Source organism: Pseudozyma hubeiensis, assembly GCF_000403515.1.
Source record: "Pseudozyma hubeiensis SY62 DNA, scaffold: PHS42, whole genome shotgun sequence".
NCBI lineage: Eukaryota > Fungi > Basidiomycota > Ustilaginomycetes > Ustilaginales > Ustilaginaceae > Pseudozyma > Pseudozyma hubeiensis.
Window position 1 is genome coordinate 131318 of NW_012133824.1, and position 16221 is coordinate 147538.

At 57.5% G+C, this 16221-nt stretch overlaps 10 protein-coding genes across 10 annotated transcripts; 5 read left to right on the forward strand and 5 right to left on the reverse strand.

Moving 5' to 3' along the window:
- Positions 1 to 76: 76 nt before the first annotated feature.
- On the forward strand, positions 77 to 1032 carry PHSY_004230 (formate/nitrate transporter; the record flags this gene model as incomplete). The annotated part of the gene is made up of 2 exons (XM_012334844.1): positions 77 to 122; positions 215 to 1032. 2 exons carry the CDS (start codon positions 77 to 79, stop codon positions 1030 to 1032), a joined length of 864 nt encoding a protein of 287 aa, XP_012190234.1.
- A 510-nt stretch (positions 1033 to 1542) lies between these two features.
- PHSY_004231 (ubiquitin-protein ligase E3) lies at positions 1543 to 4590 on the forward strand (the record flags this gene model as incomplete). Its single annotated transcript, XM_012334845.1, has 1 exon — positions 1543 to 4590. One exon carries the CDS (start codon positions 1543 to 1545, stop codon positions 4588 to 4590), a length of 3048 nt encoding a protein of 1015 aa, XP_012190235.1.
- Positions 4591 to 4668: 78 nt separating this feature from the next.
- PHSY_004232 (alpha/beta hydrolase) lies at positions 4669 to 5988 on the reverse strand (the record flags this gene model as incomplete). Its single annotated transcript, XM_012334846.1, has 1 exon — positions 4669 to 5988. One exon carries the CDS (start codon positions 5986 to 5988, stop codon positions 4669 to 4671), a length of 1320 nt encoding a protein of 439 aa, XP_012190236.1.
- A 547-nt stretch (positions 5989 to 6535) lies between these two features.
- Positions 6536 to 7390, forward strand: PHSY_004233 (potential mitochondrial ribosome recycling factor; the record flags this gene model as incomplete). Its single annotated transcript, XM_012334847.1, has 1 exon — positions 6536 to 7390. The coding sequence occupies one exon, from the start codon at positions 6536 to 6538 to the stop codon at positions 7388 to 7390; it is 855 nt and encodes a 284-aa protein (XP_012190237.1).
- Positions 7391 to 7570: 180 nt separating this feature from the next.
- On the reverse strand, positions 7571 to 8644 carry PHSY_004234 (hypothetical protein; the record flags this gene model as incomplete). The annotated part of the gene is made up of 1 exon (XM_012334848.1): positions 7571 to 8644. One exon carries the CDS (start codon positions 8642 to 8644, stop codon positions 7571 to 7573), a length of 1074 nt encoding a protein of 357 aa, XP_012190238.1.
- A 461-nt stretch (positions 8645 to 9105) lies between these two features.
- Positions 9106 to 11628, forward strand: PHSY_004235 (hypothetical protein; the record flags this gene model as incomplete). Its single annotated transcript, XM_012334849.1, has 1 exon — positions 9106 to 11628. One exon carries the CDS (start codon positions 9106 to 9108, stop codon positions 11626 to 11628), a length of 2523 nt encoding a protein of 840 aa, XP_012190239.1.
- Positions 11629 to 11698: 70 nt separating this feature from the next.
- PHSY_004236 (hypothetical protein) lies at positions 11699 to 12613 on the reverse strand (the record flags this gene model as incomplete). The annotated part of the gene is made up of 1 exon (XM_012334850.1): positions 11699 to 12613. One exon carries the CDS (start codon positions 12611 to 12613, stop codon positions 11699 to 11701), a length of 915 nt encoding a protein of 304 aa, XP_012190240.1.
- Positions 12614 to 12953: 340 nt separating this feature from the next.
- On the reverse strand, positions 12954 to 13298 carry PHSY_004237 (hypothetical protein; the record flags this gene model as incomplete). The annotated part of the gene is made up of 1 exon (XM_012334851.1): positions 12954 to 13298. One exon carries the CDS (start codon positions 13296 to 13298, stop codon positions 12954 to 12956), a length of 345 nt encoding a protein of 114 aa, XP_012190241.1.
- Positions 13299 to 13720: 422 nt separating this feature from the next.
- Positions 13721 to 15058, forward strand: PHSY_004238 (hypothetical protein; the record flags this gene model as incomplete). The annotated part of the gene is made up of 1 exon (XM_012334852.1): positions 13721 to 15058. The coding sequence occupies one exon, from the start codon at positions 13721 to 13723 to the stop codon at positions 15056 to 15058; it is 1338 nt and encodes a 445-aa protein (XP_012190242.1).
- An 88-nt stretch (positions 15059 to 15146) lies between these two features.
- Positions 15147 to 16162, reverse strand: PHSY_004239 (hypothetical protein; the record flags this gene model as incomplete). The annotated part of the gene is made up of 2 exons (XM_012334853.1): positions 15147 to 15909; positions 16005 to 16162. The coding sequence occupies 2 exons, from the start codon at positions 16160 to 16162 to the stop codon at positions 15147 to 15149; spliced, it is 921 nt and encodes a 306-aa protein (XP_012190243.1).
- Between the last annotated feature and the right edge of the window lie 59 nt (positions 16163 to 16221).

Sequence of the window (16221 nt, forward strand, 5' to 3'; positions counted from 1 at the left end):
TACCAACATGTCGCAAATGATCACATTGGAACAGGCGACGTGGGCCTGGATCGAGGCAGGCCCGCGCAAGCACCACATGGACGTCGGCAAGCGCTTCGTCAAGGGTATCTTGGCTGGTTTCTGTAAGTGATTGACGTTGAACGGACCTGGACCATTTTTCTTGGTATGTCGACTGACACCCTGAACAACGACTTTGATGCATCGCTCCCGACAGTGCTCTCGACCGGTGGTATGCTCGTTCAGATCATGTCTGCCAACCCTTGGTTCGCCACCAACGCTCCTGGCCTTCTCAAGATCATGCAAGGTGCCATCTTCCCCGTCGGTCTGTGCATGATCGTCCTGCTGCAAGCCGATCTCGTCACGGGCGAGATGGCCGTCTTCCTCATGTCCACCGTCAAGCGCAAGGTGCCCTACTGGGCGTTCCTCTACGGCTGGACCATCACCTTCGTCGGCAACCTCGTCGGTGCTCTGTTCTATGCCGCCTTCCTGGTCCACTTTTCTTCGCTCTACACCCCCGCCATGAACACAGGTGCGGCCAATGGCGCCGATGCCAAGGTCTCGGCCATCAACTTCCGCGAACTCTGGCTCCGAGCCATCGGATGCAACTTCCTCGTCTGCGTCGCCGTCTTCCAGGCTTCGCTCGCCAAGGACGTCGTTTCCAAGGTCGTGGCCAGTTGGTTCCCCATCTTTGTCTTCGTTGCTGCCGGGTTCGAACACGTGGTCGCCAACATGTTCTTGATCAACGCTGCGCTCATGACGCGAAAGACCAACTTCAGTGTCGGCGAGTACATCTGGAAGAGCATCATTGCGAGTTTCTTGGGTAACATCATCGGTGCTGCTTTGTTGGCGTTCCCGTTGGTGTACCTGCATGGAGGTGATGAATTTGACCCCAGCTCGGGCCCTAGGGCGGGGGCAATCAGCTCCGGTGGCTCGATCAACGACGTGACGCTGCCTGCCAGCGGTCACGGAAGCGTCAACGGGCAGCAAAAGTGGGCCAAGGACATCGAGTCTCAAATCGGCCAGGCCGGCTAAGCTGCATCCAGCGCATATTTAGTTTTGTACTTAGCTCCGTATAATCGCTCGGTTCTTCTGTTTTACAGTTTATGAGAACGATGAATGTCGATTCGCGTGTATCAAGACTTTGCCTGCGCGTGTTGTGTCAGAGTTGTGTTCTGCGTGACTACCTACGTTAGACGACAGCCCTTTCCTCTGTTTCAAGAGTATGCTGCACTGACCCTTGAGCAATCCGGTCAACCTCCCTGACTGGCTGGGAGCGCAAAGCTAAGGCTCCTGAATGGTGCCATCCGTGAGTGAAAATGACACGTACCGCCAAACAAAATGCGTTCCAAAAATTGAGGTAGAAGAATTGCCGCTAAAATGGTGATATTTCGGCTTTGCATTTTCTCGCTATCTTCCGAAACCCGCTGCAAGGGTTCGCCACTTTCTTCCATTCACCAGCTTCCTTGCCAATCTATTCTTCCCTTCTCATCCTCCTGCAAGTAGTCCATTGCACTGCTTTCAGAGAGAAGGCAGGTATATAGAATGGACAGCAACAGCTCTCCTGCGCGGCCAGTGTGGCCCGCAAAGAAGAGTTGGGCCTCCACGCCAGTCACCGCATCCTCCTCTCGCGAACCAACGCCCTCTTCATCTTCCGCAGCCTTCCCACCGCTCTCGTCACCCCAGTCACGGCGCGGCTCAGCACGACCCAGTCCTTCTCCCCTCAGCTCCGACTCTTCGCTCATCTCGAGCTCCGCCTTCAACCCGTACCCGACACGCAGGCAGGAACTCGCCCTCCGCGCAGCCAGCCACGGCACGCGCAAACGCTCCCACATCACACGCAGCGATCCGTCCACTTCTCGCATCCACTCTTTGCTCGACTACGACCACGATGGTCACGATACGATTATGCGCGATGTCGACGACGATGACGACGACGATGACGAGGGGGGACAGGTGTCTTCACGAGGCGCAACAATGTCCTCGATCGTGTTTCGAGACCTGTCGACGTCGGCTTCGGCCAGCAGAGCCAGCTCACCTTGGCATCAAGGAGGACTGAGTCCGGGGCTGGCTATGTTCGCAACGACGAAGTTTGGCGGGAAGCCAATGAAGGTGCTTGCGAATGTGGACGAGGAGCTGGGTGCCGCGCATATGGGTCCAAGGATCTACAAGCGGCATAACCAGAAACACGTTCGGAATAAAGTCAAGGCCAAGATCGATGCCAGTCATGCGATCGGTGCGACGAGAGAAGCGCGCGCTAATTTATCGGCAACTGCAAGAGCATCGCAAGGCCGAACACTCGATGACAGCACACCAAACACGGGCTCAGACTTGACCGCCGAGGAGCAGGGACGGTTGCGGCGAGTCGATCTGCAGAAGCTGGTCGACGAGTGCAGGCGATCTCACAACCTGTTGGCCGTTGAAAGGAGAGCTGCTGCAGATCAGCTGTCTTCCTCCGATCAGATGCTGCCGGCGTTGAAGACGTTGACTGCAGCGATACGGTATCGACTTGCGGACCCAGGAACTTGGACCTCGTCGAGGTCGCTGCCGCTGCATTCAGACGACCTCCTTCCTGTCGGGCTGCAAGGCGAGCATCCGATCGACTTTGCCGTTCTGTCCTCAACAATGCTTGTTCAGGTGCGGAGATCTGTGCTGCAAGGCTTGTGCGACTTGCTAGATGCGCTTGCCAATTCGACAACCGAGGTATCCATTTACACGCTCTCCAGCCTCCTGACAATTCGGTCGCTGCGTCCCACCATCACCAGCAATGTCGATCTCAAACCCATGCTGCATCGAACCTTTCTGCACCTTCTCGACACATTCCAACGTCTTTCAGAAGGATCGACCATCTCGTCTGTCGAACTCCTCTCCAGCGTCCTGGAGAAGGTGGACGAAAGCGACCCAGATGCAGATGCATTCGTCGAATTGGTAGGCGAGCTAGTCGGCCTCTGCGGACAGCAAATGTCTTCCAACCCTTCCATCCTCACCGAAACACAAGACCGCATACTCGTCTCCGCCGCATCATTCCTCTCGCTCTGCTTTCAACTTAACTCGACGCGACCCGCTGCGACACGGCTCCCCGCGCACGCCTTCTACTGCACGGTGCTCGACCTGGCGCCCTTTCTGGAACATTTCATCCACCACGCAGCCTCCCTCGTGCGCTCCGGCGCCGCAAATTCTGGGATGGCAAAGTTCAACGTCTGTCGGTGGGCGTTTCTGCTTTCTCTCGGAGCGAAAGTGAGAATTTTGCAGCTGGAGAACGAGGTTCGGCTGAGCAGGGTTCACGCGCGCGGATCCGCGGAGGTTCAAACGTTCACGCTCGGCCAGGCGAAGGATGGTGGTGTTGCGCAGTTGAGCGTGATGCCGAACAGTCTCAGTTTGCGGATCGAGAGGGAAGCGGCGTGGGAGCAGAGCAAGTCGTTGCTGTTGCAGCTGCTCGAATCGGGTGCGCCGGTGCGCGGGGTGCGAGTGGAATTTGCAGGTGAACAGGCGGCGGATGGTGGTGGACCGGCGAGGGAGTGGTTCGCTACGGTAGCGTCTAGCTGGTCTGATGTGCAGAAGGTGCTGGGTCCACACGGATGGTTCATCGCCACCTCCGCGGTCGACGAGGAGGAAAGCGAGGATGCAGCGGCGTTCCTTGGTATGCTCCTCGCGCTCGCAGCGCTGCATACCACCAAACTCTCGCTTCCGTTCTCATTGCCAGCTGTCGCATTCAAGATCGCTACGGCGTCGAGTTTGGACGGAATGGAGCTCGTACCGGTCGATCTGGAGTTTGCCGATGCTGCGCTGGCAAAGTCGTTGCAATCTGTATTGGATTGGACGCCACTGAGCGGGGTTCTGGACGTGGACAAGCTGTTCGACAATACATTCTCGCTTACCTGGAGTACGAACATACGAACCGCAGAGGGGGCGATCAAAACAATGGATCTGGTTCCTGGTGGTCGACATCGGAGTGTCAAAGTGGCAGAGAGGAAGGAGTACGTTTCCAAGTTGATCTGGCGCGTGCTCATCGGTTCGGTTAGCAAACAGGTGGGGGCGTTCAGAGACGCTTGGCAGAGCATCATGCCTTCGCACTGGGTGAACGGAGGGGTGGCGAACGGTGCAGAGTCTGCTTCGGACGTGCTCGGTAGAGGTGGGTTGGCGCTATCGCTGTTCAGCCCGGAAGAGATTGGTCAGGCGATCGTTTCGATCCCGACTTCGGCCGGCTCTGCACCAGCGACCCCGCTCGACATTGCGGATCTCAAACAGTCTACCGAAGTCATCTTCCCCAGTTCAATTGGCGATGTCGCAGGCGGAAAAGCGGTGGAATGGTTCTGGAACACATGGTCCACTTTGATGCCGCTCGAGCAGCGTCGTCTGCTGGCGTTCATCACGGGTGCGCAGGATCTTCCGGCAAGCGGAGCGAGGGGTATCGGACTGCGTATCCATCTGGTGCATCCGAATGGGGAAGGGATGGATGCACGTTCGTGGCCGCTGCCGTGGTCTTCGACGTGCACGTCGACACTGTTCTTGCCGGTCTATCCGAGCTGCCAGGTGCTGGAGGACAAGGTACGGATCGCAATCGAGCACTATCAGGGGTTCGGATTGAGGTAACACCTGCTGATGCACGCAGGAAAAGTTCAATTTCTCGCATTGCAGGTGACTCCGGATGTTGCTGGGGGTGGTCTATGTCTATCTTCGCGCTTGCTCCACCAACCAATCTCCGATCTCTGTCAAGACTACCCTCGTCTTCTCCTGGTCCTCCTCCGACATGCCCTGCACGGCCTTCATCATGACGTGCTCGTAACCTGGCCAAATCTTGATCTGCTTGTGCTGCTCTGGCGTGCCGACCTTTTCGAAGAACGCCTTGCTGCCATTTGGATCGGTGACTCTATCATTCGCACCGTGGTGGATGGTCAACGGGCAGGTGATGAGGTGCGCTTTTGCGGCAAGATCATCTATGCCGTCGAGGATGGCGAGACCGGTGGAGATCCTGACTTTGCCCTTGTAGGTGAGTGGGTCGTTGTTGAACTCGTCCTCGACGCGTGGGTCGTCGGAGACGTTTCCCTTGATGGCCGAGGCGAGAGGTAGACGACCGAGGAAGAAGCGGAGGATGTGGGCGATGGTCTCGATGGCCATGTTGGGACGGGATTGAGGGGATATGGTGATCATGGGTGCTGCTACGGCTACGCCGGATAGGCTTGGTCTGTAGGGAGCAGGTTTGCCGCGGACGATAGAGGAGGAAGCGGAACCGGTGGTGTGTTCCGGCTGGTGGTGGGCGAGGGGGGTGTTTTTGTGTGCATTGAGTGCCTCTTCGATGAGTTGCTCGTCGGTCGAGATTTTGGCTTGTTGGCTTGGGACTTGCTTCAAAGTCAAGTCTGGGCCACCGTCTTTGCCGGGTGTCAAAGGTGGATATAGAGCGGCGTAGTACAACACGGTAAACGCACCCATCGAGTGTCCCTCTGCGAACAACTTTCTCTCCCTGCCCGCTTTTCCCAGCAATCCACTCTCCTCGTCCCACGTCCTGACATCCATCACCACGGCATGCATCGCCCTCGCGTTGATCTTCATACTCGGCAGATACCCATGCAGACCCGTGCTGCGTCCAAAAGACGGCAGATCGATGGCGATGACCCTGAACCCCCGTTTCATAAAGTGCAGTGCGTGCGGGGCGAGTTTCCCGGCGTAGTCGTTGATGCCGTGCGCCATGACAATGTCAGAGTGGAGCTGTTCGGATTCGAGCGCAGCAGGGCACGTCCAGATGTAGTAGGTGACCCACGACCATTTTTCCTTATCCCACGATCCGGATTCGAGGAGCGAGTGGGCGGGGATGAGGACGCGACGTCGGATGGCGGATACCTCTGGGTTCGAGTAGATGAGTCGATGCTCGGCGGAGGAGTAGGGGATCTCGGAGCGGCCGTAGGTGGGATCACCACCTCCGGGGGTGAGGAGGTTGAGGTGGCAGAGGAGAGGTTCGGTGATGACCCGGTGGGCTATTTTGAGATACTCCATCGTGACGGCGGGGGACGAGGGCGGCCCGACAGGTGGGTTGAGGTGATGGTACGCAAACGAAGAGGGTGAGGAGAGACGTGATAGATAGCATTCATCGTGGAGAGCGGGTCGAACAGCAAGGAGGAATTCCAACACCGCCCATCGCCGCGCTTGACTCTCCACAGCGGCAAAGCATTCCGGCGTCATGCACTGTGTACCATATCGTTGCCTCCACCTTTGGACATGTCGAAGAGTGTAAGAGCGCCGTTGTTGCTGTCAATTTATTCATATATTGCGAACCGGTCCTCGTGATGACAGATTTTTGCATGAGCAGCCGAGAAGACGCTTTGACCTTGTCCTCCAATCTTCTTATTGCCTTGTTCATCATTAGACACCACCCACAGTCTAAGAGCAGTCGATAGACAAGATGGCTACAACGTCGGCAACTCTCGCTGCAAACATGCTCCGCAGCATACGCCCTTCGGCGGGCCGAACGTGCACCGCCGTCGCTTCGACATCTACCATACAGGGTGCCAGGATGATGTCTTCCGCCGTGCTTTCGTCCAACATGTCAAGCCAGCGACCGACAAGCTCGTCACACAGAACATCTTTGGCTTTGCAATGTCGTTTCAAGTCGAAACGCTCCTCCGCACAGTACATTGATCCCGACGCAGCCGATGCCGATGATGTTCCCGTCATGAAAACCAAAGGCAAAGGTTCCAAGAACAACCGCGGCTCTCAATCCACCCCTCGAGGCGCCAGATCCAAACGTGGCGATGCCGAACAACCTGACTCTTCCGAATACAAGACATCGACCCGCAACCAAGATCTACCGGACGAAGCATTTGACTTCGATGCCATCTCCTCGCACATGTCTCGTGCCGTCGAAAGGTGTCGATCTACGACCTCCACCCTCGTCGGATCCTTCGGTCGTGCAGACCCCGCCCTATTGGATTCGATCAAAGTCGAATACTCTTCCTCGTCCTCGGATTCCAAGTCGCTGCACCCTCTGCGAGAGTTCGCCACCGTCGGTGTTCGAGACGGCGCTCTCATCGTCACCGCTTTCGACGCCGACATGATCAAACACATCGAACGCGCCATCTACACCTCCAACCTCAACCTCACCCCACAATCCCAAACAGGCGAGGAGAACGTCCTCCGCGTAGCCGTACCCCAACCCACAACCGAGTCGAGACAGGCCATGGTGAAAGATCTCACCAGGATCTGCGAGAATGCGAGGGTCAGCATCAGGGATGCCAGACACAAGGCACAGAAGCAGATCAAGTCGGATATCGACAGGAAAGTGGTGGGCAAGAACGAGGGGGACAAGGAGTCAAAGAAGATCGAGGCGGAGACGAAAAAGTGGTCGGCACAGGTGGATCAGTTGTTTGAAAAGATGAAGCAGACACTGTTGGCTGCGTGATTCAGTCGACGTTGGCAAAAGCCCATTACACCTTGACAATGCACAATTCAGGCCGAGCACGGTCTAATGAAATATCCCCAAGAAAAGTCTGTTGAGATTGCTTGTGTACACTCCTACTTCTCTTTCTCTCTCATCACGACAGCATGCATGCTACAACGAACACGCTCGTTCAGCTCGCATCTACTGAGCCTTACCACCCTTCTTAGCACCCGCCTCCCTCCAAAACTCCTCGTCATCCTTTCCCTTGACTCCCACCTCCACCTTCTGCTCGCCCCTGATCACCTTGCTCACCTTGGCATCCTCCGGTTTCACCGAGAACCTCTTCTGAATCGCCCGGATCATCGCCCTGAACCAGAAGAAGTTCAGACTGTTGAGAATCACATTGCCCACCATGTAGAACGCCTTGATGTGCCCTGGAATTGTTGGGTGGTGAGGCTTGGGTGGGGCGACGACGAACTTGAAGAAGCTGAAGCTGTTGTACACGCCAAACGTCAGCCTGGCTCCCACGTACGCCGAGAGCAGGAAGACCGCGTTGATGAGCTGCCATTTGGAGCCCGTCTTACCGAGCTTGTCGAGGAACCAGTGAATATTGAGGAAGGGCGTGGAGAGCTCCCACAGCAAGAATCCCAAGCCGTCGTACATGAAGACCGGGTGGTAGACGAGGGTGAAAGCGATCAGGGCGACGAGACCGTGTGCGATGAATCCAGGCCCTTCGTGTAGGATCGAGATGACAGAATCCCAAACGAAGTAGCCGAGGGCGATGGCGTAGACGGAAGCGGCTTCGTGATCGTATCCGTACAAACGGTCGACGGCGAGTGAGTGGGTTTGGAAGCCGAGGGCGTTTGTCTGACGTGCTTTCCACCAGATGCGAGCTGCGAGCGGTGTGATGAGCGCTGCATGGACAAACGAGACCACGTGGATGTCCCAGCTGATTCGCGTCTTGCGGTTGAACTTGGAGAACGTCTTGGGGAAAAATCGCGGCGACACTTGCGAGGAGAGAGTCTGGATGGCGAACCAAAGCAGCGCGGATCGAACGATCGTTGGGACGTGCGCGGGCAGGTGGTGCACACCGTACTCGTCAGCGTACGGCTGCAGCCACGCAAGTGTACCTGCGACCGCCATTTTGATGTTACGAGCGGCAGTCGATGCGGAACGAGACCAGTGATGGTGAATGTCGGAAAAGAAGGATGGTGGATCGAGAGCCGGATTTGGTCGCTGGCGTGTGCGTGAGTGTTTGCTGAGCTGCAATGGCATCTGCAGCTCGTGGCTGCTCGAGCTTCAAAATGAATTTGCGCTGCGACCGGCGCGAAATCGGACCCAACAAACCCGCGTAGCGCTGCTGTGTGAAAAGTGAGCGCGTCGCTGTGTCTGAAATCCAACGGAAGTCAAGACACTACGATCTTACATCCGTGCGCAATGGAAATCTTGCAAAATGTGGAGAAAAAGAGGTGCCAAAAGTCTGGTGTCGAGCGGTGGCTGCTGCTGTCATCCCGCAGCGCGTGCAGCAAGTTCAAGAAGAAACCGTCACGGAGTCGGGACCGGACGGACATCTTACAAAATCAACCGAACCTCGCATTCATTTGTCCTCCCTTTGTTCGCCGCTCTGCCGATCCTTCTACCTCTACACCATCATGGACTGAATTACAACACAGCAACGAGCGCCAAAGACATTCCGATCCTGACACTAGGACATTCCACGGAAGAGCATCGCAATCATGGCGTGGGGTGACGAAATCCAGTCGGCTCTCAGCGAGCTCTTCTGTCCACCCCTCGACACCACGCTTGTGGCAGCGATAGCTCACGAACCCGGCCAAACACTGCAAAGCGCCAAAGAGGTCTGCGAGACACTCGCCGCTGCTGCCGTATCCGATGCTGACTCTCGCCCCAGCGAGCCTCGACCTACACATACCACTGCTACGGATGCCAAACCAGCCGGGGCAGCCGCAAGACGCAAAGCGTTCGGAGGGAAACTCACCACCACATCCAACGCCGATCCTCCATCCTCAACTGCAACCTCCAAACCCTCCCCGACCCCTCCTTCCACAACTTCCACCTCCACCCCAACCACCACCTCTTCCTCACCGTCAACCGCAGCCGTCGATCAGGACAGCGCAACCCTCCAACGCTTGCTCGACGAATGGTCCCTCGTCTCCTCCTCCTCCTATCACGACCCCTCCAACCTCCACCTCACCGACGACGAGCCCTCCGACACCGAACACGACCCCCACTCCGCCATCCCCTCCACCGTCGCGGCCCACCTCCTCCACACCGAGCAGTCCGAAGCCCAAAGAATCGGCGAGCTGTCCGGCGACCACAAGATCGACCCCACCGCCCTAGCCTCCGGAGAGCAAGACCTCAACTCCAGCAAATGGTCGAACAAGGATACCTTCGACCCCGTCGTGTTCCTCCAACACGCCTTCCCTTCACGCACAGCACAGTTCCTCAGGGACACGCTGAACGATTCGTACGGAGATGTACAAATGACCATCGATACAATCATGACGATCGACCTGATCGAAGCTGAAGACGCACGAAGCGCTACGACCGACCAACTGGATGCTTCGACTTCAGCTGCCGACGCGCCCAAAAAGGGCGGCGGCCTGGACTACGAAGCGCTCGCGCACAGCAGTGAAGACCCCGCCCTCAAGGGCAAGAAACGCAGAGCAGCCCGTAGAAAGCTCCAGCAAGAACAGCGATCAGCTACCGCCGGTCTGCCATCCAACACTCCCGTCTCCAGGTCCAAAGTCACCGTCAACCTGACCGACCTGCGTCACGGCGGGGCCTCCTCCAACCTCCTCCTCAAAAAAGTACAACAGCAACCACCACCCAAACCCCGCACCGCCTCTCCCCTCCCACATCTTACAGACGAGCAGCTGGCAGCAAAGCTCGCAGCCGAAGAACAGCAAGCCGCCCGCGACCCAGACGCAGACATGCCCGTATCCGACAATCAGTGGCTGCTCACATCCTCCGTCCTCTCGCAGCTCTCCACCTTGCTCGACATCGATCCCAGCCAAGTGACGTCCGCGTACAACGCATCCTCGTTCAAGCTCGCAGTATGCTTCGCCAGGTTGCTCGAGCAGGAGTCCGACAAATACCCTACGCTGACCAGCCTCGACGAAGCCGGAGATGCGCCGGCCGGTACCGCTGAACAGATCGCACAAGGTATCGCGGCGATCGGAGCCACGTCGCTCCCCGAAGCAAGCAGAGCTCTCCGCGCGACAAAGGGGAGGCAGGACGCCGCGTTAGATCTGATGCAACTGCATCTGCTGGTGCAGCGCGAGGTCGGCGAAGCCGACGCACTCGATCCCATGGGCAGGTTGAGGCAGCTCGGTGCTGCCGAAGTTCCCAAAACCGCCGAAGCCGCCGGCGTACGAGGCTACGCCATCGACGCAGCTGCAGGCCAAGGCAAGTTCGCAGCCACATTTCCAACCCCCTCGCAAGCTGCCGCTTCCCGATCCGCCTCTACCAACGGCTCCACCGGCGTCTACTCCAACATCGTCGGTCGCAAGACCTCAGGCCCAATCTCTGGCGCAGCAGCTGCGCTACGCTCCGGTTCCGCCGCATCCGTCTTCCCTGCCAGCTCCGCCTTCGTCGGCGCCTCCACCGCTGACGACTTGCTCGACGACCCCGTCGCCGTTGAACGCGGGCTCGCATCCCACACCACGCACTACGACCCAGTCCGCCGAATGGCCGAGTACCGCCTCGTTGCCGAAGAATACCGCCTGAGACGCGACGAAGCACTGCGAAAGGCCGCTTCGGCATGGAAGTCGCAGCGCGGCGGCGTTCGCTCCGGCGGCAAGGGCGGAGACGGAGGACGTGGAGGTATCGCATGGCACTACGCAGATGAAGCACGTCGTCTCGATGCAAAGTCACGCGCCTGGTCGCTTCGCGCCTCCCAAGCGCTGGTCGAAGACCGTCGACGAGCAGCAATCGGCGTCATCCGCCCCGGAACCCAACCTACAGCATCGCACAACGTGGCAAGCAACACGATCGACCTGCACGGCGTAACGGTGCACGAAGCGCTGTCCATCGTCAGAGAGCAGGTGACCAGATGGTACGCACGACCTGGACCGGGTATGAATCCACCACCGTTCAAGATCGTCACGGGTGTCGGCCGACATTCGCCGCACCAGATCGCAGTACTTCGACCAGCGATCGCCAAGATGCTCGATAGAGAGGGCTGGAGATATGACATAGACCACCAGCGAGGATACATCGTTGTTCGAGGTACCAAATAGACAGACAGCCTTTCCAAGCTGGTAATAGACATTCTTCCGACTCTTGACGTCTGCTCGTTGCCAGTATTCTCTACGTGAGAAGCCCATCATACCATTCGACGACAGCCTTGTCCAGAGCCTCCATCGCCTGGCCGGAGCGGTAAAAATGATCCGCGCCTTCGATCAGCACGTGATGAAATGTAGAACCTCTCTCCTGCTTTGACGCTGACGCCGCTACCGAGCTGCATCCCTCCACCCAAGTATCGTACGTTCCGAGCCCCGTAAACTGATCCTGATCGCCATAGACAGCAAGCACATGGCTGGCCACCGGCAGCGAAGCACCGTCTACACTAGGCGTGGACTCTACCGACCTAGCTGCAGCTTTCGCCTCGCCCTCGTCCTCTGTCGTTCCGGCCGTGGTGCCTGGTATCGTATCGCTGGCGAGCAGCTTCTTCAGAGCGTCGGTGTACGTCTTGCTGGTGAAGAAGCTGAGTGCCCACGTGACGCCCGCCGGGAAGCTGATCAGGATGTACCTCGGTTGTTTCGCACCTCGAAACTGTTTCAGATCGTAGATCGCTGTCGGCACCTTGACTGTGCTCGCATACAGAGCGCCTGCCGAATACCCTGCGATCACCACTTGGGCGGCGGAGCTTTCCGGAAAGTCGAGGCAGAAGTTGTCGATGCACCTCGACAGAAGTTCCTGAAAGTCACTCGATTCGGACTTGCCCGTCCAGCTCGGCGAGCCGCCGGACTTGCCGACACCGCGGGAATTGAACCTCACCACGCGTAGATGCGCATGCGTCAGCAGCAAAGAAGCGAGATGCGTTACGACGGGATCATCAAGCGAGCCTCCGAGTCGTCCAAAGGGATGTGCGACGATAGCGAGACCTCGACAAGACGTTGCTGAGGAGGCGAGGGATGGTGGATCTTGAACGACGGTCTGAAGGTAGATCTTGCCATTGTCGATTGCGACGGGTAGCGTGGTCGGTACCGTATATCGCGGCATTTTGTGAGTTTTGTCGAAACGGTCGGTTACTGATGATGGTGGCTATAGAGACGGAGGCGATGCTCTGAGAGTGAATGAGACATCGTGGGAACGGCAGATCTGCGGCAGGTGAGAGGGGAGGGCAAGGTGGAGGAATGAGGATGCGAATGAATGCTCGCTTCGGCATCGAACCGTCGGGCGGAAATTAAGCGTCGCGCTCAGTTCAAGTCGATGAAATTCCGCACCAACCTGTGGCCATAACCCCGCTCTTCGCAATCCCATGTCTGCTGCATCTTGCTCGACGATGATGGACTGGCTATTCTCTGCAACTAAACATCATCATCTCGACTGTCTCTGAGCACTACCAGTCAAAGCTACCAGGGATCGTGGTTGTCTTGTCTATCGGCACTGCATCCCCACCCTTGGATTGAGCGGCAGACGACACCTTCTCCTGCGCACCCGAACCCCATCTCTCGCGCCAACATTCGAGCTCCTCCTTCCACAGCATCTTGACACACGGATCGCAACTGCTGCCGCAACATTCGTCTGGTTTGGGCGGTGGCGGAGGGTCGTCGTAGTTGCGCAGAGCTGCTTTGACGAGCTGCTTCTTGCGGATGTTGGTGATCTTGCGCTGTGCTAGGATCGTCGGGAGGCTCTCGACATCGGTATACACTGGCTCCGGGGCGGTATTGACTGCCCACAGCATGGTGTCCGGATCATGTGGAAGGTGTAGGTTGAAGGGGAGAGGAAGCAAGAAGGTCAAGGCCGCGGGATGAGTGGGGCGAGTTGGGAGGACAGGAGCTCCAGGGTCCCGAGTCGGAAGCAAGTTCAGCCGGAACTCGCCGAGCGAGAAAAGGGAAGGCGCGGTCTTACATCCTTAAGGGAAAGAAATGCCACGCGAAGTTGAAAGCGCGGAGACTTCTTTTTCGGACACCGACCGAGCTGATTTTTTGTGCGACATCGCGAGACCAACACTCGGTGCTTGGCTCTCACGTCCTCTCGTGAAACAAAAGCACTGCCCCGCATCGACCATGCATATCCAACGCAAGGTCGTGACCGCCTCAGCCTCTTACCCACCACACTTCATCTCGTGATTCAAAAGTGATCGAGATCGAAGAAAGGAGTAGCATGGTCACAAATCACACGGCTCGCACCCCCTCGACAGAGCCACAGCATCGATATCCCCCAGCCACACCTCAATCGCAGATTAGGCGCTTCGACAATGAACATACCGCGAACGATGCAGGTCTCATCAGCTACATTGTGCATACCGAATCGAACGGTGTCAGCGATCTCCGACTACAGGTCAGTCACGAGGCTTCTTCCAGCAAGCAACCCTTGCGTCCGCTGTACGTTCGAGAGCGGGCTCTGACGGAGCACGACGAGATTGTCGACCAGATTATCGATGCGAACACGGGCGCACCATGCTGGACGATTCACAGACCAACAAGAGGGTGGTACATGTACCTGCGCTCTCCGGCTTTGCCGCAGGGGACTGCCATCTCGTTTCGCTCCGGGACACAGGACCAAGACGATCCCGCGGCAACTCCACTCACGTTCTCGCTCAACACAAGAGTGAGGACGCAAGTGCTTGACAAGGTCCGTTCTCGGATAGCGTCAAGTCAGATTGCTGATCGCAGCTCGTCGGCAGACGCGAGAGAAGACGCCGACAGGACGAGTCATGGGCTCGCGATACACCTTGAAGAAGAGGATGATGGCGCAGAACAGGATGCAGCACAAAGCGTGGCAGTAGCAGCGACGGGACGTCAAGATCGCAAGACTGCCTCGGGTGGTCATGCGAGGCGGCGAAGTGGTGTCGGCGGATCAGGTACACATTCGCTTGATGCGCGGCAGCATGGCAAGCGTCCGAGCTCCAACGTTGCTCGAAGCCCGAGGATTCCAGAGACTCCCGACGAGACTTCCTCTTCCCTCTCTCAGCCGCCCGCACGTGAATCACTCTCTCGCCTCGCCATTCCAACCAAAAGCACATCTTCCGCCTCTTCACCGCAATCGTCCGGCGCAGATCGACCCTACTCGCCCACGCTTCCCTCCACACCAGGCGCACCAGCCTCGCCCCTTGCACCACACACATCCACATTTCTGCTGACAAACGGTCAAGGTCCTCACCAGAGCCCAGCAACCCAAAGCTGGGCACGCTGGACCTATTCAAAACTCCCCGCACCTATCCGACCGTCCCTATCGCTAGACGCGGATAAGAGCTTCAGCCTGTTCTGGCTCAACCCTCCCGCATCCAACCGCAGCACCACAGAAGGCGTGGAGATGGCTCGCTTCGAGGATCAAAGCGGTCGATGGATGTGGAACTCTCACACACGAGGTAGACTGACTTTACAGACTAGCGCGTTGCAAGCGGTGGGATTGCAGAAGGAGTTTTGGATCAGCGCTGCGCTGGCCTACATCCAGTTTCTCGAGGACAAAGATGCCTATGAAGCTGCAAGAGACGCTTAGGAACCGCAAGCTGATGTATCGCATACTTTTCTCATAGAACGAAAAAAAAAAACACATTGCATTGCTCATCATATCATCCTTGTGTGCGTTAGTGAAACTTGCCCGGAACGACGGGCAAACTAGCCTGCAACCCACCATCGACCGGCAACGCCACTCCGTTGACATACGTCGCCTCGTCGGACGCCAAGAACGTCACCGCATTAGCGATCTCCGCCGCGACACCGTACCTCGCCGTGGGGTTCAACTGACCGATCTTGCCCGCGGTGCCTCTCTCCCTCGCCATTTCGAACGTGGGCATAGTCATACCCGTCTCGATCAGCCCGGGACACACCGCGTTGACCCGCACATTCGTCCTCTGCAGCTGCCAGGCGGTTGTCTGTGCAAGACTGATCACGGCTGCCTTGGAGGCGGAGTAGTCGACGCTACCTGCTCCGCTGCGAAGACCGGCTACAGAGGCAGTCATGATAATCGAACCGGACGACTCAGGTTTGTGCTGCGGGTGGGTTTTGAGCATCGCCTCGCTCGCGTACTTGCACGCGAGGAAGCACGAGGTGACGTTGATGTGGTGCGTGGTTTCGAGGTCTTCGACGTCGGTGGCGGAGATGGGGGCGCCGGTGGCGCGAGCGGCGTTGGCGAAGAAGATGTCGAGATGACCATTCTCGGAAACAGCTTGGTCGATGATCGAGGTGACGGAGGATTCAGATGCTGCATCGGAGACGATGGGTGTGCATTTGACATCGGGATAGCGCGTGGTGATGGTGGTGCGTAGGGAGGGGAGGTTCTCCTCGTCAATGTCGCACACGTAGAGGTGCTTGACGCCTTCGTGCGCGAATTGAAGCGCTGTAGCTCGACTGTCGGCAGAACACATGGTAAGGAAAGAGAGAGGGATTGTGTCAGCATTCGTGATCAAATATAAGAAACATTCGCTTACTGCGGAAAGACTCACCCGATACCAGAGACACTACCACAACCGGTGATGATGGCTACCTTGCCGGCAAGACGACCCGAACGAGGACGCTTGTCAAGGTGGTTGCGGATGCGATCGAGACGCTGCAGCGTGGCTGCGTAGGCCTGCTTCTGCTGTTCTTCCTTGGTCTGCGCCATGGTGTTTGAGGGAAAGTCTTGCTGCAGAGTGGATGTGTGCAGGAAGAAACGAGTGATGA